Source organism: Rhinolophus ferrumequinum, chromosome 2, assembly GCF_004115265.2.
Source record: "Rhinolophus ferrumequinum isolate MPI-CBG mRhiFer1 chromosome 2, mRhiFer1_v1.p, whole genome shotgun sequence".
Classification (NCBI taxonomy): Eukaryota; Metazoa; Chordata; class Mammalia; order Chiroptera; family Rhinolophidae; genus Rhinolophus; species Rhinolophus ferrumequinum.
The window spans coordinates 22,760,501-22,784,374 of NC_046285.1; the positions used below are offsets into that span (position 1 = coordinate 22,760,501).

At 36.2% G+C, this 23,874-nt stretch overlaps 1 protein-coding gene across 3 annotated transcripts in view; it reads left to right on the forward strand.

Moving 5' to 3' along the window:
• ZNF654 (zinc finger protein 654) overlaps positions 1-23,874 on the forward strand; it is an 83,226-nt gene that overhangs the window by 9,705 nt on the left and 49,647 nt on the right. For all 3 annotated transcript variants that reach the window (XM_033126133.1, XM_033126140.1, XM_033126150.1), the window contains exon 2: positions 19,943-20,088. In XM_033126133.1, the coding sequence (XP_032982024.1) occupies positions 19,943-20,088 (146 nt within the window). The remainder of the gene's footprint in view (positions 1-19,942; positions 20,089-23,874) is intronic.

Genomic DNA, 23,874 nt, shown 5'->3' on the forward strand with positions numbered 1-23,874 from the left:
ACCTACAGAACCATATGAGTGCTGATTATAAATGTAGAATGAACACTAGTCTGTACTTTTGTTCAGCAGAGTTTAATCTAGGAGAAGGCATGGAGAACATGATTAGCTATGGTCATTCAGTGTTGAGCAATATACTCTAATTGCCTAGTTAATTAACTTTGAGAAAAAAGGGGACAGGCTCATTTTCTGGCTCCAATCGTGGTAAAACAGTACAGTATAGAGAAGTAAAAGGAGAAATGAGAAGGAAGGGAAGTGGTTCTATCAGTAGATATTAATAGATGGGTACACACCATTGCTCTGTGTACTGTGAAAATATGTGTGTATATATATATATAATGCCCCAATAAATCATGTACATAGTTTATTAATATATGTTTCTATAACTGGAGTTTACTAAAATTAACCAGTATCTGTTTTGGTTACCCCAAAGTTGAACTGTTTTGAATACTCACTAATCACTGTCGCCAATGATTCAGTATGTGTGTGTTATGTTTTTATACCTGGAAGATTTATTTTATTGGAATGCTCTATAGATGTGTATAACTAATATTTTGAGTGTTTTCCATGTATCAGATACTGTGATAAGTCCTTTACCTGTTTTATTTCATCTAATCCACGACCCTACAAGATACGTGCCATTGTTCTCGATTTACAGTTCAGGAAACTAAGATGAGAGAGATTAAATGGCTTGACTAAGTAAACAAAGCTAGTATGTGATAGTCGGATTGGAATTTGGCCAGTCTGACTGTCAAGAACCCGTGTACTTAGCTATTCCAATATGTAATACACATTATATTGTGTTTAGGAATATACATTTGGTATCTATTATAGCATCTGTGTACATCTGTTCAATATATACTATAGCATACTAAAGCAGTTATTGACTGAATAGAAGTGATTTAAAAAGACTCAAGGCAGAACAAATTAAAGATGTTCATGAATGTAAAAGAGAGAGAGAAAAATGAAACCTAAGCTCTCATAAGTTCCTTATAAGAAGTGACTCAGTCCTTTGAGTGGGATATACTTCTCTCAGAAGCAGTGGCTCACTATAGTAGTTATTCTTAAAATGCAAGAGTTATGATGATATAAACCAGTAGAAGTTATTTTATGTTATTTATCTCGTGTTCTTGCAGAAGTGTATGGAATATATTTTAGATGGTTATCTTAAATAATTAAATTTTAAACTTTCAGTCTCTCTATAGTATTTAGATTTAACCTTGAATATCTGGAAATCTTACTAATCCAGAGTACAATGGATATGTATTTAGACTTTATTATCTGTCCTTTTTCCATGCTTTGAAAACACTTGCCAATAATTTCTCAGTTTATAGAACTCATTAGTAAAGTCTAAAATTTATATTCCATGCGCATGAGGGTAGTGAAATGAATGTCTCATTTTGGGCTGGTGGGAGTAAATATCACAGCTTTTCTGAAGTGTGATTCTTCAAAATACATTAGAAATGTTAAAAATAGTTTGTACCTTTTGACTTAGTAATTTTTTATAGCATTAATTTCTGATGAAATACAAATTTGGACAAAGCTATTTGTCATAGCATTGATTATACTTAATAAAAGGAATTAATGGAAAATGGAAAAGAAACCAAAACATCTAAAATGGTTTAGAACTTCTCAAAATTTGGACATAAAGCTATTTGTCATAGCATTGATTATACTTAATAAAAGGAATTAATGGAAAATGGAAAAGAAACCAGAACATCTAAAATGGTTTAGAACTTCTCAACCCTCATAAACTAAAATGTTATTCAGCCTTAAAAATGCTATTTTCAGTGACTGTATATAATGACGAAGGAAAATATAATATAAAAAAAAATGAGACGGAAAAATTTGTTTGTAACAGGATAACGCAATTTGAATGTAGGCTGGTCCATTCCCACTGCACTCACATGCATTTTAGAGGAGCAAAGTGCTGTAAAGAATAAGCTACTTCACTAGGAACAGGATTTCTTGATGATAATCCTTAGGAGCCATTCTATACTTCTTGAAGTCTGTGAACTCTGAAATTACGTGTATTTGCAAAAAGTTATATTTGCATCCTTGGTGAGCAGGTATAAGGTTGCTGTTTTTTATCAGATTCTCTTAAGAATCTCAAAACTTGCTAAACAAACACAACCCAACAACAATCCAAATACACCAAAAGATTATGGATCTTTGCTGTAAGTCATTGTGACACAAGCAGCACTGCCTGTTTTTGCAAATAAAACTTTATTGCTACTCATTTTTATATATTCTGTGTCTACTTTCACGGTATACCAGCAATGTTGAATAGTTAGGATGGAGAAAGTATGGCCCATAAGCTGCTTTAAGAAAAACTATGTCAGATTCTAGATTCTCGTTTATTCTTTACAACAACCCTGTGAAATAGGTACTGTTTTTATCTTCATTTTATGAATGATGCGTCTGAGACTCAGAGAGGTTAAACAGCTAAGACCAAGACATACAGCTAGAAACGGGAAATATACCAAGATGTTAATAGTAATGGTTATATGTGGGTGGTACAATGATGGATTTTTTTTTCATGTATTATTCAAATCTGCTGTGGAGAGTGTACATATGAATCAAGAGGGGAGAAAGTTGTAAAAAAATAGGTAGAACTGAGTTGTGAGAATCTTAAAACTCACTCATGCTTTCTTATTATTTTGATTTCCTACTGTGTTATCCTGTGTTTGTAAACTTAGAGTGGATATACAATTTTTGCTTCCCTTATTGGCACTTAACTCTTACTATACAGCCTCTTAACTCTTGACTTTATGAAAAAAATATTTATACTTTCTTAAAAACTTTCTATATTAACTGAAGCCATTTTGTCTTTTAACTCCTGAGATTCTTTGTCCTTTTTTATTTTGAAGTTAACTTGAACAGCTATTAAGTGCTCATAACTTAATAGGGGCTTATAAAATGCTGCATGTGTCTGTTTGATAGTATTAATATGTAATTTACTTTTTCTTAGTATCAATCAAGTGAATTATCCTTGATTATTTTAGGTATAGATCTGGACAAAGTATAATAAAAGTGTTGTAGAAGGTATTCCCAAAAGAAAAAAATTGACTGTGTACTGTGTGAAAAGTTTCATTCTAATGATTATAGGAGATATACGAGGAAAAGGTCACAAACCCTGCCCTCAGGGAGCTGAATCCTGTATTAGGGAGAAAACGCATATCTGACTACCGTTTTTACTGTTACAACTTTGATCCAAACCACAGTCATCTTTCCCCTGGATTATTTTATTTCCCTGCTTTCAGTTTTTCTGTTTATTCTCTCCACAGCCAAAGCGACGCTTTTAAAGACAAGAGTGAGATCATTTCTAAACCGTCCATGCTTTCTATCTCAGAGTCAAAGCCCAAATCTTTAAAATGGACTGTAGGACTTCATGATCTGGCCGCTGTCTAGCTCTTTGACTGGTCTCCTATTACCTTTGCCTCTATTACTTACCTTCAGTTATGCTAGCATTTTTGCCCCTCCTTCAACTTGAATAAGTGTGCTCCTGCCTCTTGGCTTTTGCACTTGGCTGATGTTTTGTCTGCCAGAAACACTTTTCATTTGGATATCTGTGTGGTTTGCTTTAGGACTTCCGTGCTCAAGTATCCTTTTTTAATGAGATGGAGGCCTTCTCTGAACACTCCAGAGAAAGTATAAAGTAGTACTTCACCTCTAGCATTCCCTTTTCCCCTTGCCTGTGTTGTATTGTTTTTAAAGTACTTAACACCATCCAGTATATATTTGTATGGATTTTCCTTCAACTAAAACAAGGCATCAGGGTACTTGGTACATAGTAAGCACTCAATAAGGTTTGAATAAATGAATGAATATAAATAAACCCTAAAACAGGGTTAGTGATTAGTGCCACTTAAACAATATATATTTAAAATTTTTTTTTCAATTACAGTTGACATTCAATATTTTATATTAGTTTTAGGTGTCTAGCATAGTGGTTAGACATTTATATAATAAAACGATGTATAGTAAGTCCTCTGAAAGTTCACTTTGGGAGAACTTCTAATAGACATCATACACAGTACTCCTAACAGAGATAGATAATTTGGGAAAGTTTTAGTGGATGAGATAACTTTTGAATTGAGTCTTAAAGAATTGTAAGTATTAAAATGGAGGCATGAAAAAGAAAGTGGTGTGAGTAAGAGGACATTATAAGGAGAGCAGATAATTTGTGAAAAGGTAGATGGTATGGTGTATTTATGAATGGAGGTAGTTAATTGTCTAGAGTTGTGGTTCTGAAAAGTGTGATTCCCCAGACCAGCAATAGGAGCATCACTGAGCACCATTAGTAATGTGAGGTCTTGGCTCCCTCCCAGACCTACGGAATCTGAAACTTGAGCTGGAGCCCAGCAATCTGTGTTTTTCATAAGCCTTCCACATAATTCTGATGCATACTAAAGGTAGAGAACCACTGGATTAGAACATATATTCAGAAAATTATTTGTGGGTACTAAGATTAGAAAAATTAATTGGTCCAGATCTTGGTTTTAGGAGTTTGAATTTTGTAGGAAGATATGTAGGTTTAAGGGCAAAGCAGGGTCATCATTAATCTTAAAATACTGTTTTAAGATAGACTAAAGGAGGTAAGGAATGCAAGCCTAGATAAAAAGGGCAATGATTGGAGTATTTCAGAAAACAGGTAATTGAGGGCCTGGCTGGGTAGTGGCAATGGAAATGGAGACACGGAAACAGTTTCAAGAAATATGGAAATGAAGTATTTAGCATCTGGTTGAATGTGGAGACAAGGCACAAAGAATTTTATGAAATTGTATTGGGTTTCTAGTGTAAATGACTGGCACTATGGTTGTGGTATTAACAGTAAATGGTAGAAGGAACAATTAAGGGATCTAAATGAACCGTAGAGTTTTGACTGTTGGGTTTGAAAAATGAGTGCATTCTGAATAAAACAAAGAACGGAGATAGTTAATTGTTAATTATTAGCCACAATGGACATTTTTATTAATCTTGAGGATACTCATCCCCTATTTAAGAATAATGCATTTTCAGGTAACTGATGATAAAGCTTATGGAAAATAAAGAACTCAAAATTTATCTCTTTTTGTCAGTACTTAGAGTGTAAGGCTTTTTAATAGAGGCTGCTTCTTTATTTGAGAGTTATTTACATATGATAGTTTACAAGTTTAAAATTTAATTTTAGGTTTTAATTTAGGGACGGGACCAAATATCCATAAAAATAATAATGTATCAAATTAAAGTCTAGAGTCTAAAGAGGTTCCCCAAACCCTCCTTTCCCAGAATATTGCTTAGTCAGAGCCAATGGATCTCTCATATGTCTCTATGGTTAGAGCTGGGGATTTTCCAGGAGCTGTAACTTGGGTTGTTTTCCTCTGATTGGGAGTGGCTTCTTTTGTACTTCTAAAGGATTATTTAACCCCCAATCTCTTTTGTGTCTTTCTTAGGAATCCAGAAGTCAGTAGGGTAAGCATTTATTACTCTACTCAGCCCAATGCCCATTAAATTTAGAAACACTAGTAATTTCTTGAACTTAGTACAGTTGGCTCTCACATTACTTTTTTTTTTAATGTTTCTTTTTTTTTTAAGATTTTAATTAAAAATATAGCTAACATACAATAATATATATTAGTGTCAGGTGTGCAACATAGTTATTCAGCATTTATATACCTAAAGAAGTGATCACCATGGTAAGCCCGGGAACCATCTGACACTGTATATAACTATCACAGTATTATTGACTATATTCCCTATGCTATACATTATATCCCTATGACTTGTTTTATACTGGGAAATTTGCGCCTCTTATTCCTCTTCACTTTTTTCCTTTTTAAAATTTTCAATTCCAGTTGACATTCAGTATTATATTAATTAAAGGTGTACAGCATAGTGGTTAGACATTTGTATAATTTAAGAAGTGATCCTCCTGATTAGTCTAGTACATACCCAGCAGTATACGTGGTTATTACCATATTATTGACTATATTCCCTTTGCTTTACTTTACATCCCCATGACTATTTTGTAATTCCCAATTTGTACTTTTTTTTTTATTAGTTTGAGGTATACAAAGCAATGTAACCATTAGACATTTAAACCCCTCATAAAGTGATAACCCACCCCCCAAGCTACTACCCCTCAGACATTTTATATAGCTATTACAATACCATCGACTATCTTCCCCTTGCTGTACTCCACATCCCGTGACTATATATACCTATATATTTAGTTATAGTTCACCTTCAGTATTATTCTACTTCAGCTTCAGGTGTATAGCTCATTGGTCAGGCATCTACACAGTCTATGACGTGATCCTCCTGATATATCCAGTGCCCATCTGGCACCTTACGTGATCTTTACAACATTGTTGATTATATTCCCCATTCTGTATTAACTTTAATTTGTATTTCTTAATGCCTTCACCTTTTTCACCCTAACCCCAACCCCATTCCCATCTATCACCCTGATAGATCTAGTACCTATGTGGCACCATACCTAGTTATTACAGTATTGTTGACTATATTCCTTATGCTATAACCTACATCCCCATGACTACTGTATAACACCCAATTTGTTCTTTTTAATCCCTTCCCCTTTCACCCATCCTTAACCCCCCTCCCATCTTAAAGAAGTCTCTCTAAGAGTCCTTGTAATACTGGTTTGGTGGTGATGAACTCCTTCAGCTTTTTCTTGTCTGGGAGGCTTCTTATCTGTCCTACAATTCTAAATGACAGCCTTGCTGGGTAGAGTAATCTTGATTTTATGTTATTGCTTTTCATCACTTGGAATATTTCCTGCCACTCCCTTCTTGCCTGCAAAGTTTCTGTTGAGAAATCAGCTGACAGTCTTATGGGGGCTTCCTTGTAGGTAAGTAACTGCTTTTCTCTTGCTGCTTTTAAGATTCTCTCTTTGTATTTAACCTTTGGCATTTTATTATGATGTGTCTTGGTGTTGGCCTCTTTGGGTTTATCTTGTTTGGGACTCTCTGTGCTTCCTGGGCTTGTATGTCCGTTTCCTTCACCAGGTTAGGGAAGTTTTCTGTCATTATTTCTTCAAATAGGTTTTCAATTCCTTGCTCTCTCGCTTCTCCTTCTGGTACTCTTATAATGCGAATGTTGGTACACTTGGTAATGCCCCAGAGGCCCCTTAAACTCTCAATTTTTTGGATTCTTTTTCTTTTTTTTTTTGCTATTCTGGTTGGGTGTTTTCTGTTACCTTGTTTCCCCCAAAATAAGACCTAGCCGGACAATCACTCTAAAGTGTTTTTTGGAGCAAAAATTAATATAAGACCCTGTCTAATATAATATAATATAATATAATATAATATAATATATAACATATAATATAATATAATAGCAGGTCTTACATTAGTTTTTGCTCCAAAAGACGCATTAGAGCTGATTGTCTGGCTAGGTCTTATTTTCAGGGAAACACGGTATTTTGTCTTCTACATCTCTGGTTGGATCCTCTGCTTCATCTAATTTACTGTTGATTCCCTGTAGTAGTCTTTTTTCCATTATTGTGTCCTTTATTTCTGACTGGTTCTTTTTTATGGTTTCCATCTCCATTTTTAGGAGATCATTGAGCATTCTTATTTATTTATTTATTTATTTTTAAATTGGGGAATTGTGGGGAACAGTATGTTTTTCCAGGGCCCATCAGCTCCAAGTCAAGTCTTTGTCCTTCAGTCTAGTTGGTGGAGGACACAGCTCAGCTCCACGTCCAGTCCCTGTTTTCAATCTTTAGTTGCAGAGTGCACAGCCCACCATCCCAGGCGGGAATTGAACCGGCAACTTTGTTGTTAAGAGCTCATTCTCTAGCCAACTGAGTCATCTGGCTGCCCCTCCGGCATCTCAGCGGCAGCTCGTTGTCATCAATCTAGTTGTGGAGGGTGCAGCTCACTGGCCCATGTGGGAATCGAACTGGCAACCCTTTTATTAAGAGCTTGCGCTCTAACCAGTTGAGCCATTTGACTGCCCCATTGAGCATTCTTATAACCAGTGTTTGGAACTCTGCATCTGATAGATTGCTTATCTCCGTTTTGCGTAGTTCTTTTTCTGGAGCTTTGTTCTGTTCTTTCATTTGGGACATGTTTCTTTGTCTCCCCATTTTGGCTGTCTCCCTGTGTTGTTTCTATGTATTAGGTAGAGCTGCTATGTCTTCCAGTCTTAGTAGAGTGGCGTTATGTAGTAGGTGTGCTGTGGGTTTCAATGGCTCAGTCTTTCTGGTCACCTGAGCCACGCGCTCCAGGTGTGTCCCTTGTGTGGGTTGTGTTTGCCCTCCTCCTGTAGTTTTGCCTTGGTTGATAATTGCACATCAGTGTGAGGGACTGACCCTTGGGCTCACTGGTTGTGAGGACTGGCCTTGACTACAGTGGAGAGTTGTTGTGCAGGGGCTGAACCTACAGAGCAGGATCTGCCTCAGCAGGACCCCAGTGCCTGCCCAATCTGCCCCCTTGGATATGTCGTACTTGGAGACGGCTAGGTGATGCTCCAGCTCGTTTTGAAGCTGGCCACTGGGGGGGGGGTGCCAGCCCAAAGACCACCTTGGAAGGGATCCGCTGTAGGTCTACTTCAGCCACAGCCCATGTCCCACCTGGGGCCACCTAGTGGGAACTAGAAAGAAATTTGCAGATATCTGCCGCCTGTGCTGAGCTTGGAAACACCTTGAGAGGCCAAGCCGCAAACCAAGGCCACTAGTGCTGGCTTAGGGCTGCTCAGCCAGAGGTATAGGACATGCTCAAGCCAGATGCTGCTGGTTTGGGTTCCATGAACCTTTGAGAGACCCTAGGAAAGTCTGCAACTTGATGTCAGGGCAGGCGGCCTGCATGAAAAAGCCACTGAAAGCGGCCTGAGTGTGCAGGAAAGTTGGGTGGGGCCAGATCTCAAATTGCCAAGGTGGGGCGACCAGTGGAGATTCAGAAATGGCGGCAACCTGTGTTCGCACGCCGGGAAGGGGGAGGATTGAACAAAGAAACAATGGCCTCCGCCAGCTCCCCCGTCCAGGAGAGAGACTCTGCTCCAGCGCCCATCCCAAGCCAGGCAACTCAGTTCTCCACCATTTGTCCCTGCTGCCTTTCCAGCTGTTGCCCCAGTGCTGGAGCTCAGAGCGAGTGATTCCACTGGTGGGTAAGTCCACGCACAGTCCCTTTAAGAGGAGCACCTGGGAGTGCAGCACTGTCTCACTCAGTCACGAGCTTCGCTGTTTTTCACAACCAAAAAGTATGGGGACTTTTCTCCCTGGCACTGGGACCCTGGGCTGGGGTGGGGCTGGTGTCTCTCGCTCCTTTAGGGGTTGGGGGGACCCCCACAGACGAAATAGCTGTTCCGATCTTTAATGGTCACATGTGGGTGTGAGACCAGCCCGTTCTGTGTCTCTGACCTTCCTTCCAGTCTGGAGGTGGCTTCTGCACGTCCTTAGTTGAAAGGCTTCAGTTCAGCTTGACGTTAGGCGATTCTCAATAATGGTTGTTTTATAGTTTAGTTGTCATTTTGATGTGGTTGTGAGAGAAGGTAGACACAGCGTTTACCTACTGCACAGTCTTGGTTGTCTCAACTCACGTTAATTTTTGCCAGTAGGAGTTAGTGATATCAGAGGGAAGATGGTGCACAGAAAACAGGTTACTAAATCAGTTTTGGTTTCAACCTCACCAGGGTGCCAGTCAGTTGTGCCAGCTGTTGAAGTTTATTACTTGTACTTAAAGTTTTACTGGGAAAATTCAAGCTGTTAATCGTGCCACTGTATGTTTACCATACTCTTTGTGGGGTGGGAGCACTTCACCCGAACATATCTACTTCCTGAAAGTTTTATCTGAATTTCTGTCTTGTAGAGTTAAAAAATTTCCATGGCTATCAGCCCTTGGCACCGGGTCTTACTTGATGTTTCCTCCTTTAGATTTCCTTCATATTAAAAGGTTTTAATGTCCATTTCTTCTGTGTTGTCCTGGTACTTGTGTGCTGCAGTAGGTGTGGATTTCATTTAGTGGCCCAGCTTCTGTACTGCATCTTGTAAAGAGTGTATCACTTTTAGTGTATAAAAGCTCAAACATAATCTCCTCAGCCTCAGTGTTCTGCCCTTGTCTTTGGGTTTCTCTGTCCCCAACCTTGTGCTGGGACATTTTTAGTCCTGCACTATCTTGGTTTTTGCCACTATCCCTGAAAGTTTTGGGTCTATTGAGCTAAAATCATAAAAGCACTCCTATAGTGCCCCATATTTGTATTATTCAGATAATAACTATCAACGGGTACCTGAAATAAAGCTGCTTTTAATATTTCTGACGTCTGCTCAAATAGGAGCCCAGTGAAGACAATATCTCTTCTGCTACTTGCTCCTCTAGACTTTTTTTTTAAACTCTTTTTTTTTTTTTTACTGCTTTAGGCCTTGAATAATTTCTTCTACTTCATTGTCTGTGTAAACATTCATTTTTCTCATATTCCTTTCAGCAACAGTAAGATATGCTATTTCAGGTAAACATAGCTAGTTTTTGTTTACATTTTAGCCCATTCTTAAGTAGGTCCCTCCTGTCTTCCTTTTCCTTTCTCTTTGCTTTTGGGTCCAGGTTTTAATATTATTTTATTATCTCTTATGATCTTACGTAATATCAGAGATGAAAATCAAGGAATTCTTAATTTATCAGAAAACATTCATTATCAAATAGATCTTGCCCACTCTCATCTCACTGACTTAAGAAAATATTACCAGCTCAACATCAAACCTAAGACTGATCTATTTTGTTTTTTTCCATGTTGTTTTTCCTTATTCACTCCCAGAGACCTAACTGAGTTGCTGGGGCACTTTCCTTTGTGGCACCTGCCATATCATACATTACTCCCTATAATAACTACAGACGGTTCCTGACTTAGCAGTGGTTCCACTTAAGATGTTTCGACATTAAAACAGTGTAAAAGTATCGTGCATTCTGTAGAAACCATGCTTCAAACTTTGATCTTTTCCTGGGCCAGTGATGTGCAGTAAGACACTCTCCTGTGGTGCTGGCCAGTGGCACGTAGCCACTCCTTCCAGTCACCCATGTGATCACAAGGCTGAATAACTGAGTCTACAGTGTATTGTGTTGCCAGTGCTTTTTGGGTGGCGTGTTTTCGCATCCCATCATGTCTGCAAAATGCCCATCTATATGCCAGTGTGCTTTCAGGTGTATGTTACTGATGAGTAGCCACACAACCGTTCTGTTTTTCACTTTCAATGCAGTATTCAATAAATTACATGAAATATTCAATACGTTATTATAAAACAGGCTTTGTGTTAGGTGATTCTACACACTGCGGGTTAAGTTGTGAGCACATTTAAGGTAGTCTCCTAGTAAGCTGTATGTGGTAAGTTAGGTGTATTGGATGAATTTTCGACTTACAATTATTTTCAACTTAACAATAGGTTTATCTGGACATAACTCCATCGTAAGTCAAAGAGTATCTGTAGTAATTTGAAGTGCACCTGAAATGCTTTAGTAATTTGAAATGCACCTGAAATTCTTCAGGTATTTTAAGTAATCTCCCAGGGTTTTTTTTACCTTTCAAATCTGTACAGGCTTTATGTTAGCTTCTTTGGCCGTCTCAGTTATGATTTTTTTACTTGCTCTTATTTATTTTCTATTTGTTTAAAAGAGCATCTTGCCATAGTTGGATTTCTAATCTGGTTCACTCTGAGATTCCCATCCTACAGTTACCTTCTTATCCCTCTGTTAGGTACCTTTGAGAATAGTCATCCTTCCTTCCTTATGAATAACAATTAAAATACTTCCCCCACTTCCATTTTTAAGAACACATAGTTCTAGTATATATATTTCTTTTTTCACCTCTGCCTAGTTTCTAAAAGTGAACTTATTCTTAAGGAAGTCTCTCTCCTATCTTAATCAACATGACCTCCTTTTATTTTTTTTTAACTCTCTCCCACTGCTGTTTTAATTGTAAGTGTATCATCTTTTTAAAACAAATTTAGTTCTTGAGAATGAGCAAACATGGTACCCAAAGTTAGTGTTTGAGGCATAGGCCTTTTAAATTTACCTTTTGGTCTTTGGATTTGTAATAGTTTCACTTCTACTTCAGCCTAAGAAACTGATTTATGCCCTCTTTTAATAAGGAACTTGACCCTTCTTTATCTGTTCACGTGATAAAAATCCATTGGCTGTCTTTGTTGAACAGATAAAATCTTGACATCTACAGCTTTGATTACATATATAATATAGAGGGTGCCAAAAAATATGTACACATTTTAGGAAAGGAAAAAGCTATTAAAATTGTAATAATATATACCAATAACAAAAGATGTATACAAGTCACATTTGACTTCTGCAATTACAACAAGAGGTGCTCAAAGTGGTTATCATCAGAGTAATTTTAATAGTTTTTTTCCTTTCTTAAAATGTGTATACATTTTTTTGGCACCCTCTGTATACTCGTATACTTCTCAATCTCAGAAACTCACTTGAGAACGTATTATGACAGTGACTCCAGAAGTGGTTGAACAAGTCACGTGAATCCAAGAGCTGCTCTTTGAGAACAAAATTAAGAGAGAGAGGGGGACAGAATTAGGTCAACTGATCTAGGACTAATACTAATTAATGGTTTAAAGGCCAGACATTCACACACTAGTGTTATAAAACCCAAATGGAACTTAACCAACTTTTCAGTTTAATTCTCTGGCTTGTAGGCTTTGTTGAGAAGGACATTTCTTCAACCTAGATTTCCTTATGCATATATTTTGGGGTTCCCTTGTCTGTGTGTCAATTTTAATGTTTATGAGGGAAGCATTTAATGTCTTACTGTCTAATGAGTTTGGAATCAAATGAAAAATTGACAGGGATCAGAATTTATTTGAAGCCTTTAAAAATGAGCCTCCTGCTTACCCTCTTTGGACCAACTTTAGAGGAAAGTGGAGTCGTTCAGCAGATACTCAGGCAGCCACGTGAAGGACCCTGGCCTGCCTTACACCATATGGATGCAGAAAACTCAAGGAGGGGAGAGCCTTCTGGGAATGATACTGTAATGGATATTCCTGCTGTGGTCGGCAGCTCCGACTAGATAATCTTGAAGACTCCTTTTAATAGTATGATTACATGGAATATTAAGATGTAGAGATCCTTACTCTGTTTTTCATTTTGTAAAAGGTTTAGTCTTATTACATTCACAGAACCTATTAAAAACTTTTAATGTTACAGAAATATGAACTAAAGGAGTAGTGAGCTGAAAAAACAGTATGCTTTATTGAGCCCCCAAAAGAAGTGGGTTTTAGGTTGCTAGCTACTAAAGACTGTGCCCTTTGCAGATTCCGAACAACTTTAACTTATTAGAATCTACTTCTAAAGCATTTTGGTGTTTTTTTTTCTTTTTTAATATGACTTTAATTTTAGATCTTCTTTACATGATTATCATGATAGAAAATGTCAAATGACAAGTGACTCTTCTTTTTTTGAACAGAGCTTTTCTTTATGAGCTTGATTTTCAGTGTAAAACAAAAACAAACAAAAAAAAGAATCCTCAGGTATCTGTTCAGACATGAAGCATTTTATTTGTATTGCTGTGTCTAGGATATGCTTCATTTGTCAATGAGTATTGGACTAAATAGCTGAAGCTCAGCAGTAGCTTTTGCATAGATTTTATTGGCCTGTCTGCTTGCCAAAAGTGAGTAAAATTTGTTGTAATTAATCACACTTGGATACAAATAACTAAGCAGTTCTGACTGATGCAATGAAATAGTTACCAAAGTAAGCCTAATCTCATCATTTTCTCAAAGTGTACTAGTAGTAGTAGCTCTTGTTTGTTACGTGCCGGGAATTACCCTAGATTTTAATATATATCTTACTTAATTCTTCAATAACTCTGTGATTAAAGTGATATTAAATTCATTTCATAGGAAACTTAGACTGAGAAGTAAATAGCTCTGCTAATGTTACACAGCTAGTAAATGGCAAAGCCAGGTCTGTTTAATTCCAAAACCTATACTCTTTCCACAGTGTTGCCAACCTATCTGCTTTATTTTTCCATCTGATTCTTAAAAAATATCCATAGGCAAGTGTAAATCTTGATGTGTAGTCAGGTAACAAAGTAGGGAAAGTAAATGCAGAATCGTACTTATAGAATAGCATCCAGAACATAAATGAGAACCTTGAAATTTGAGGGAAAAGGTTGGAGCAAAATAGTTTTGTTTTTAAACTTTAAAAAATTTGAGCTAATTTTATACTTATAGAAAACAGCACAGTTATCAACAGGAAAATAATACTGGTGTAATATTCACCAAATTATAGACCTTATTAAAAATTTACTCGTTTTTCCACGAATGCTTTTTCTGTTCCAGGATGTTCTTTCTGATTTCACTTGTATTTAGCTATTTCTACTTAGTCTCTTCCAGTCTGTAACAATTCTTCAGTTTTTCCTTGTCTTTCATGACCTTGACACATTTGAAGAGTACTGAGGAATTTTCTTGTAGAATATCCCTCAGTTTTGTTTTGTCTAATGATTTCTCATGTTTGGAATGAGTTTATGCATTATGCCATTGTGTCTTTCTTGGTGCATCAACAGATTTATGATAATATACCTTGATGGCTTGGTTCAGTTTGTGTCTGGAGTTTCTCTACTCTAAAGCTGCTATCTCTTTGTAGTTGATAAATGTCTTGCAGGGAGATACTGTGAGACTACAAATCCTGGATCTCCTTTTGTCCGCTAATATTAACGCTGACCCATGGATCTTGTCTACAACATTCATTACTGTGTATTTACCTAACGGTGATTCTCTATTTCTTTTTTTCGTTCTGTGTTTATTGGGCTTCTACTGTAAGGAAGAGCTGTTTAATCTCTAAGCTTTATGTATTTATTAGATTATTTATTTGTATCCGTATGGACTCATGGATATTTAACTGGTTCCATGGATGAAATTGTTGATTTTGTTGCTCAAATTGTTCCAGCTTTGCTAGGAGCACTTTCAGATTGACTGTTGTGTTCTTATAACTCATCATTTTTTAAACACTTCATTACTTTCTGATACCACAAAATGTTCCAATCTCATCTTGTATTTTTCCCGCTCCAGCCCTGCTGGCGGAGGGTTTTAGCCCAATCTCCTTACACTTGAGGAGCCCAGGTTCCTTTTTTGGGAGAATAGTGTTTGGAAACCAAGATTTGGGCCCTAAGTGTACATATTGCTACTGGACTTCATTGCTCCTAGGTCTTCTCAGTGGACAGAACTAGGAAATACACACACACACACGTTTTATATGGAGAGAGAGAGTAGCTACAGTATAAATGAATAATAATCATACTGAAGGGGGTAGGGAAAAGACTTAACAATGTTTATTACAATGTTTATTTTAGGCATTTAGAAAATTAGCAAATTTATTCAGTGTACAGATTGTATTAATCTTTGTTCAACAGATTAATACAGGCATGTATTGCAGTCATTTTTTGAATCTCAATGGAAGGTAATAGTAACGTGTCTTCTGGTTTGTTTGATCAGATTTAGAAAAGTGGATGGATTCACTGTAAACAAATGATGGCATTAACATTAGTGAACAGCTTGACTGACCCCTTGTGAAGTCAGTGAGGTGTTTAAAATATTGCAAGTTGATGACAATAGGAGAATTCAAGGAGGAAAATCACAGGGATGTGAATGGCCAACTAATAGAATATAGTAATGCTTGATACTCTGTTAATGATCTATCTGTTGTTACCTGGATTTAGAAATCAAGAGGATTGTTTGTTCAGTGGCAAACTTGTATTTGGTAGTCTTCATTGTTATTTTAGAAAAAGAAGGAAAGCTCAGTTAAAAGATAACTATATTTTAGTTGATCACTTTATGTTCTCTTTTTTGGGTTCTTAAATTGCTACATTTGTATTATTTTTATACATTTGTGTATTAGTCAGCTCCATTTGCCATAACAAAATACCACAGATTTGGAGCTTGAACAACAGAAATTTATTTTCTCACAGTTTGAGATTCAGGGTGCTAGCATGTTAGGATTCTAGTGAAGACTCTCTTCCTTGCTTGCAGACAGCCACCTTCTCTTGGACTCTTTCCTCAGTACATGCATGTGGCGGGGGGGGGGGGGGAGAGAGGGAAAGAGAGAGAGAGAGAGGGAAGGAGAGAAAGAGAGAGGGAGAGAGAGAGAGAGAGAGAGAGAGAGAGAGACACGGACGGAGGGAGGGAGGGAGAGAGAGAGAGGGAGGGATCTCATCCTCTACTTGTAAGGCCACCAATCCTATCTGATTAGGACCCCCTTGGATGACATCTTTTAATTTAATTACCTCCTAAAAGCCCTATCTCCAAATACAGTCACAGGGGGTTTAAGACTTTAACACATGAATTTTAGGGGGACACATTTCAGTCCATAGTACTTTGGATGATGTATTTTAACATTCCTAAATAGTGAATGTAATTTTAGCTTAATAGGTTTATATTGAATCTGTGTTTTGACAGTTTCGACAGAAAGAATCTGTGTTCATTCTCACAATAATTTGCCTTGGTAAATTAAGACAGACAGTGTATAGTATAGCTATATCTCTTTTAGAGCAGGGTATGTGCTCTTGTAAATGAGTGCTGAGAAAGTGCTGTAGGATTATTGGAATATTCCAACACCTTCCTTTGGCAATAAGAGCTTGCTCTGCCCTTCTCTTCAGCTCACCTTATGTGATGGCATTCTTTTGGCCTTGGCTATAAATTCTTTCAGCAGTATTGATATAGTTTCTACAATTTATAGTAAATTGCATTGAAGTAATCTTTGTTATGCCCTTCAAAATGGAAAAAAAAATGTTTCTACCAATCCCTGATGGACTGCTGATGTTGATCTCTGTGTCTTAGTTCATTTTCTTGGAGAATTTAGAACTGTAGTAATAATTGATTTTAAAGGTCCACGTAAATACTGTTCCTTTCTTTGCAGCAACTTCAGCATTATTCTGACCATTATGTTAAGACCTTTACTTATTAGCATACAAAATAAAAATAAAAATGGAAGGTATGTTGCTTGCTGGCCAGGTGGAGCACATTCAGATTGTGATGTCCAGCTTCCAGCTCTCATTAGCTGAGGGCTTATGATAGCACTCACAGCACAGGAGAAAAATTCAATGTAAAAGGGCAATGTAATGTATAGTATTACATATTATAAGGAATATTTAAAAGAAATAAGGTTATAGTAAATACAGTGTTATGTTAATGTTATAGTGAATTAACAGTGTCTGGTATGACATTAAACCGTGTAAGAAGTTATGCAAATTTCAGCCAATTTTGTTTGTGTCCCTTCAAGGGTATTGTGGCAAACATATTGTAGGTGTTGCCCGCAAGGACTTTTATTGCGTTAGGTTTGGGCTCAGCTAGATCAGGCAGGGTATAAGTAGCTGAATGTTGGTGAGTGAGGGAAGCTACAATGAGAACAGAAGCTGAAAAGGTAGAAAGCTTCTCACTAAGGATAAACCCAGCCTATAAATAGGAAGTGAATAAGGTTGTAAGTAGATACAGATTAGGGCGAACTACCATGTTTCCCCGAAAATAAGACCTAGCCGGACAGTCAGCTCTAATGAGTCTTTTGGAGCAAAAATTAATATAAGACCCAGTATTATATTATTATATTTTATTTTATTATTTTATTTTATATTATTTTATTTTATTTTATATTAAAGACCCGGTCTTATATTATAGTAAAATAAGACCAGGTCTTATATTCATTTTTGCTCTAAAAGATGCATTAGAGCTGATTGTCTGGCTAGGTCTTAATTTTGGGGAAACACGGTATTTGGGACTGAAGACAGGAAAAATGTGAGACTGTTAGGTGACTATTTCTTATGTGGTACCAAAATGGTGTTGTGGTGGCCAAAAAGAGGCAATAAATAAACGTAGTCAAACACTTCAGTGAAGAGAAAGTTTAAAACCAGGGAACCACTGTTTATCTACCATTCTTTTTTGGCCCGTGGTGATTTAGAAAAGTCTGTCCTACTTGGGGTTATCATAGTTAGTACTAGTTTTTACTTTGCATTTAGTAAGGACTACAAGATATGGAAGGGATACAAGTACACAGAGATAATACTCGTTAGCTTTCTTTTTCATCCACACGTGGTCCTAGAAATATTGGAGACATGTGCCAGCAACCTGGTATTGCAATTTAGATTTGTCACAGAATCGTGAAGGGTCTGACAGTTTATCTAAGCCTGCCACAATTTCATGGATGCTGGCAGAAGACATGAATCTCCTGGGTGAGAGATAAAGGACTCGATTACTCATGGCACAGCAAGCAGCGTGAGCTACGTGTTCATGAGGGTTCCCCTTGCCCCTCAAGTCTCACAAAGGGGTTGGGAATGGCTCATGTGGATCCTGCTCTCAAAGTAGGTTTTCATCACAGCTGAGGGACCCCAAGCTTTTATAATTGGTCTGCAAGCATATCAGCCTGACCTTAGATCCAGAGAGAGACGACTCCAAAATTATACTGGACAGCAAAGAGGCTTACCAGTCTGCAGGAAGACATCATCTCTAATTTTCAAGATTGTTTCCTATAAATACATTTGAAAGATAAAGGCAGTTAAAGCCTCTTTTTGAAAAACTATAGAAATATAATAAAATAGACCCATGGAAAATTGTCTCCCAACAGGAAGTGATTCATGTGAAAAGTCCTTGAGTACCACGTGTTCTTGGCTTTTTTACTCTGCTCTAGTTTTCCCAGCTTTTAAATCAACATTGGAAATCATTTTCTGTAAAGGGGCAGATATTAAATATTTTAGGTGTTCTGTCATTACTATTCAACTTGGCTGTTATAGCAAGAAAGCAGCCATAGGTAATATGTAAATAGATGAACCTGGATGTGTTCTAATAAAACTTTATGGACATTGAAATTTGAATTTCATATGGTTTTCACATCACAAAATATTTTTTTTCAACCATTTGAAAATATAACATCCATTTTTCACTTGTGGGTTGTACAGAAATGGGGCAGACCAAATTTTGATTGCAGGCCATAGTTTGCCAACCCATTTTATATGATGAATTTTTAAAATATAATACATTGTTTTAATGTAGCAGTCTTGCATATGAGAGCACAATTTTATAGATATACACTTATAGATATATAATATAAATCAATATTTTGTAGAATTGATAGTTCTAAAATGTTTTCTCATAAATTATCCCAATTTAACTTCAGAGTAAATGTGCAAGGTAAGCATTAGTATCTCCATTTTATGGTGAGGAAACTAATGCATAGAGAAGTAAGATGGCCTACCCAATTCATAAAACTAGTTAAGTGACAGAACCAAGACTGATTATATTCTGGACTCTTCTCCATAATATGGTACAGTTTAAATTGTCATAATCATCATCATGCCACTATATCTTTAATACTCATATGTTGCCAGAATGCTTCGAGTTCAGTCTTATAAATAATGATAAAATGCATACTCATTTCTAATTTTCTTTATTATTATATTCTGCTGTCTAGCGGCTATTTTAATATTTGATAATTGGTATTTTGACAAAAGCTAAATATAGGAGGTGAAGAGTGTGTGTTACAAAGTTTGGTAAAGATTTGGCAGCTGAACAGTACAGTCATTCATATATTTCTTTTCCACATTTTCAAAGATAATAGTTAATTTTTTTCAGATGCATAGCATGAAAATAAACAATAAGGAATTCCCCTCCAAATCATTTGTGTTCATGCTTAACTAATGCAGAGGATGCCAAAAAATGTGTACACATTTTAAGAAAGGAAAACTGTATTAAAATTGTAATACTCAATATATACCAATAACAAAAGATTAATGCAAGTCACATTTGACTTCTGCAGTTACAGGAGGACCATCAGCATCCAGACACTTCTGATTATGGCGAACTACTGCTTGAGCAACGTTGACCAAAGTGTCCACTTGTATACATTATTTTGGCACCCCTGGTATTTTAATTACTTAGTAAGTTTTATCCAAATTATTAAACTTGAGAAATTTTCTCTAATTACTTTTTGGATTGCTTCCCTGTCAGGTGGTTGAAGATTATGCTGGAAGATGGCAGGTCCCTTTGCCACAGCTTCAAGTTCTTCAGACTGCACTTTGCTGTTTTACATCAGCCAGTGCATCATTCCCAGATGAATGTGAGCACGTACAATACGTTTTGAGTAGCCTTGCTTTGTAAGTACTCTTTACTTCTTATAAACTATCATTTTTCTTGACGTATTTGAGAATTGGTTTCTGATTGTTTTTGTTGCAGAAGGCACCTTTCCTAAAATCTTCTCTCAGAAAGAAATTCCCATTTCATTTAAGTATCTAGTTCATCCCAATTTTACTTTTAGTTTTAGAGTTAAATGGAATTGTTATATAGATTGTTATGGTCACTACAAGCACTTTAACTTTTTAATTCCCCAGGTTGTCTTGGTAAGCTGTGATAGTCCCAGAATACAACTATTCAGGCCATCATAGTTAGCAGAAGGATCTTAAATTAGCCTGGTTTTTAAAAATACTTGTAGAGGACTTCAAGTTAAAGATCACAAATTGAGTACTTGTGTTTATTCTTTTTTACCCTCTGAAAATTATAGTAAAGAAGTAAAAGAGAAATACAGTGAAAAGAAAATAGAGAAAAGTCATCAGTGAATGAAAGATTTCAGCAATTTTCTGAGGGACAGAAAACAGACAGATGAGTGGTCTTTTAAACATAGCAGAGCAAGTCACCACATTTATTTTTTTGTGCCTCAAATTGCACTCACATCACAATAATGGGTTGTGAAATCATTTATCAACCTTACAAAATAAAATAGAAAATATGAGTATGTCTCATAGGATAAGTATTATTTTGTGAAACTTGTTGTTTTTCATATTTATCTTTATGTACAGTCATGTGCCGCATAATGATATTTTGGTCAATGACAGACCACATGCATATGGTGGTCACATGAGATTATAATGCAGCTAAAAAGTTCTATTGCCTAGTTATGTAGCTGTCATAACATTTTAGCGCAAAGGTTGCAAAAACCGACAGGGCTCTGGTTGAGATGGCAAACAACTTTAACCCGGGTGTGGATGAGAATGACATCAGGAGCTCCTACATGGTTCCTGAGGAACTGATGAATGAGGAATTGTTAGAACCGGAACAGGAATGTATAGCTGAAGAAGAGTCAAGAGAAAAGGAGACTGCAGAAGAAACAGAAAAACCCCCAAGAAAATTCACAGTGAAGGGATTAGCAGAAGCTTTTTCAGACCTCATCAAGCTCCTTAAAAAATTTGAAAACATGGAACCCAACACCATAAGGTTTTCATTAATAGAGAGGAATGTTCATGGTGCCTTATCTGCTTACAAGCAAATCCATAAGGCAAAAATAAATAAATAAACCAAACAAATCACCACGGACATATTTCTGTAAAGAGTGAGACCTCCTGAAGACGAGATTCAAGCACGTCCTCCTGGAGATATTCCCGAAGGCATTGTTATCACAGGAGTTGACAGGTCCATGCATGTGATTGCCCTGAAGACGGTCCAGTGGGACAAGATGTGGAGGTAGAGACAGTGATGTTGATGGTCTTGACCCTGTTCAAGCCTAGGCTAATGTATCTGTTGTGTCTTAATTTTTAGCAAAAACATATAAATGGTTTTAAAAAAATAAAGATTTTAAAAATAGAAAAAAGTTTATAGAATAACGATATGAAGAAAAAAATAGATTTGTACAACTGCACAGTGTGTGTGTCTGTGTGTGTGTGTGTGTTTTATACTGTGTTATTACAAAAGAGTTAAAATGTTAAAAAATTAAAAGGTTTATATAGTAAAGCAAAAAAGTTACAGTAAGCTAAGGTTAATTTATTAAAGAGAGAAAATTATTTTTTTAAATAAATTTAGTGTACCCTATGTGTACAGTGTTTATAAAATCTACAGCAATATGCTGCAATGTCCTGGCCTTCACATTCACTCACCTCTCACTCACTGACTCACCCAGAGCAGCTTCCAGTCCTGCAAGCTCCTTTCATCGTAAGTGCCCTACCTACCCTACCTAAGGTGTACCTACCATTTTTTAAAATCTTTTTTACTGTACCTTTTCTATTTTTAGATATATTTAACTACTTAAATACTTACCACTGTGTTATAGTTGCCTACAATATTCAGTACAGTTACATGCTGTACAGGTTTGTAGCCTAGGAGCAATAGGTTATACCATACAGCCTAGGTATGTAGTGGGCTGTACTATCTAGGTTTCTATAAGTACAATCTGAGATGTTCACACAATGTCAAAAATCGCCTATCAATGCCTTCCCATTGTTAAGCAACTCATGACTTATTTGTAGAACACTTTTTAAAACTGGGTGGCAATTAAAATTATCCTTTTCCTTATAAGATAGGAAGACAGACTGTCCTTTCCCCTCCTCCCAGAATCCTATAGTGGTGTAGAATTTGCACATAGAAGGTGTGAAATAGTAGGGAATGAGATACTTTGGGAGGATGTAGATAAAGGAGTTAATTGCAGTTTTTCCATTCAGGCCAATCACCTGGCCTTAGGGCCAAGAGTGGGGTGCGGAAACGGAAACAGTATTGCTATTTTTTTTTTTTTTTTTACATTCTGGCAATTAAGGGTTCCTCTTTGAGACAGTTAGCAAAGAAAAACTCATCAGTCACCAAACTCTAGACATGCTCCCAATTCATTTGTTTATGGTCTTATTCTTAAATGTTAATTGCTACTCAGGAATCATGAGACACATGAGGAATGCCTTCAACATGAAAAGAATACAGTAAAAACAAATAAAAATTCTGGAAGAAGTAGTATTAATACTGAAAACAAAAAAATTAAAAGAGAAACATAAAATCTATAATTAGTATTTTTCAAAGAGAGTTGAGAAGATATGCATAACATTAAAATATCAACATATCATGCTGTATGAAAGGAATAATGAGATACCAAAAATGAGCTTGTGGAAATTAAGAAAAAATGATGGTTAAAATTTAAATTTCTCTAGGAAGTTTGGAAAGTAAATTGAAGAAATAATAGGGACTGTAAATCAAAACCAAAGAGAAGGAACGTGTCAGAAAAAAAAAAAAAAATGATGTTATAGCTCCGTATATGAGATTTGTTATTTAACTAGTTGGAGTTCCAGAAAAGAACTTAGAGAAAATACATTGGAGGAAATTTTCAAAGAGAATTTAAAAGGATTTCCCAGAACTGAAATTCATGAACTTCCAGGATGAAAGAGACAAATAAATGCTCAGCACAATGAATATGAAAGCTACTCGGCTAAATACATCATTTTGCCATTTCAAAATATCAAAAATGTAAAACAGATTTAAACGTCTTCTAGAGAGGAAAAATTAGGTCACCTATAAAGGAACAAACATCAGATTGATACCCGTCTTCATACAACTAACAGTGGGTAGTAGAGTATAATTAATCAGTGTCTCTAAAGATTTGAGGGGAAATTACTTTCAGTATAGAATTTTATACTCCTTCAAAGTGTCAGTGGACTGTGAGAGTAGAAAGAACATTTCCAGGCATTTAAGGACCTAAAAGATTGACATGTCCACATTCTTTTTCTTGGGAAGTTATTAGAAAGTATATTCCAGATGAGGGTGTAATATAAAAAGAATAATGTAAATGATGTTTATTAACTTTAAACTTTTAGATAAAGTACAAAAATAATTATAGTTATAGAATAGAGGGAAATTATTAACCTTTCAATATAAGAGTATTTAATAGAAGTTGAGTTGAAAGTGAATGACAAGGGCACTAATATCTTTCATTACATTTTTATTTTAGAAATTGGAATATCAGTAGTCCATGAAACCATAAATAAAGGTGTAAGTAATGTTACAAAGATAAATAATAGAGGAAATAAAAGTAATGATTAAAATTGGAAAGGTGGAATTTGTTGTGTGAGGAGTTAAATTCTATTCTCCCATAGTAGGAAGTCAAGAGATAATATTTAAAATTGGTAAGTCAAGAA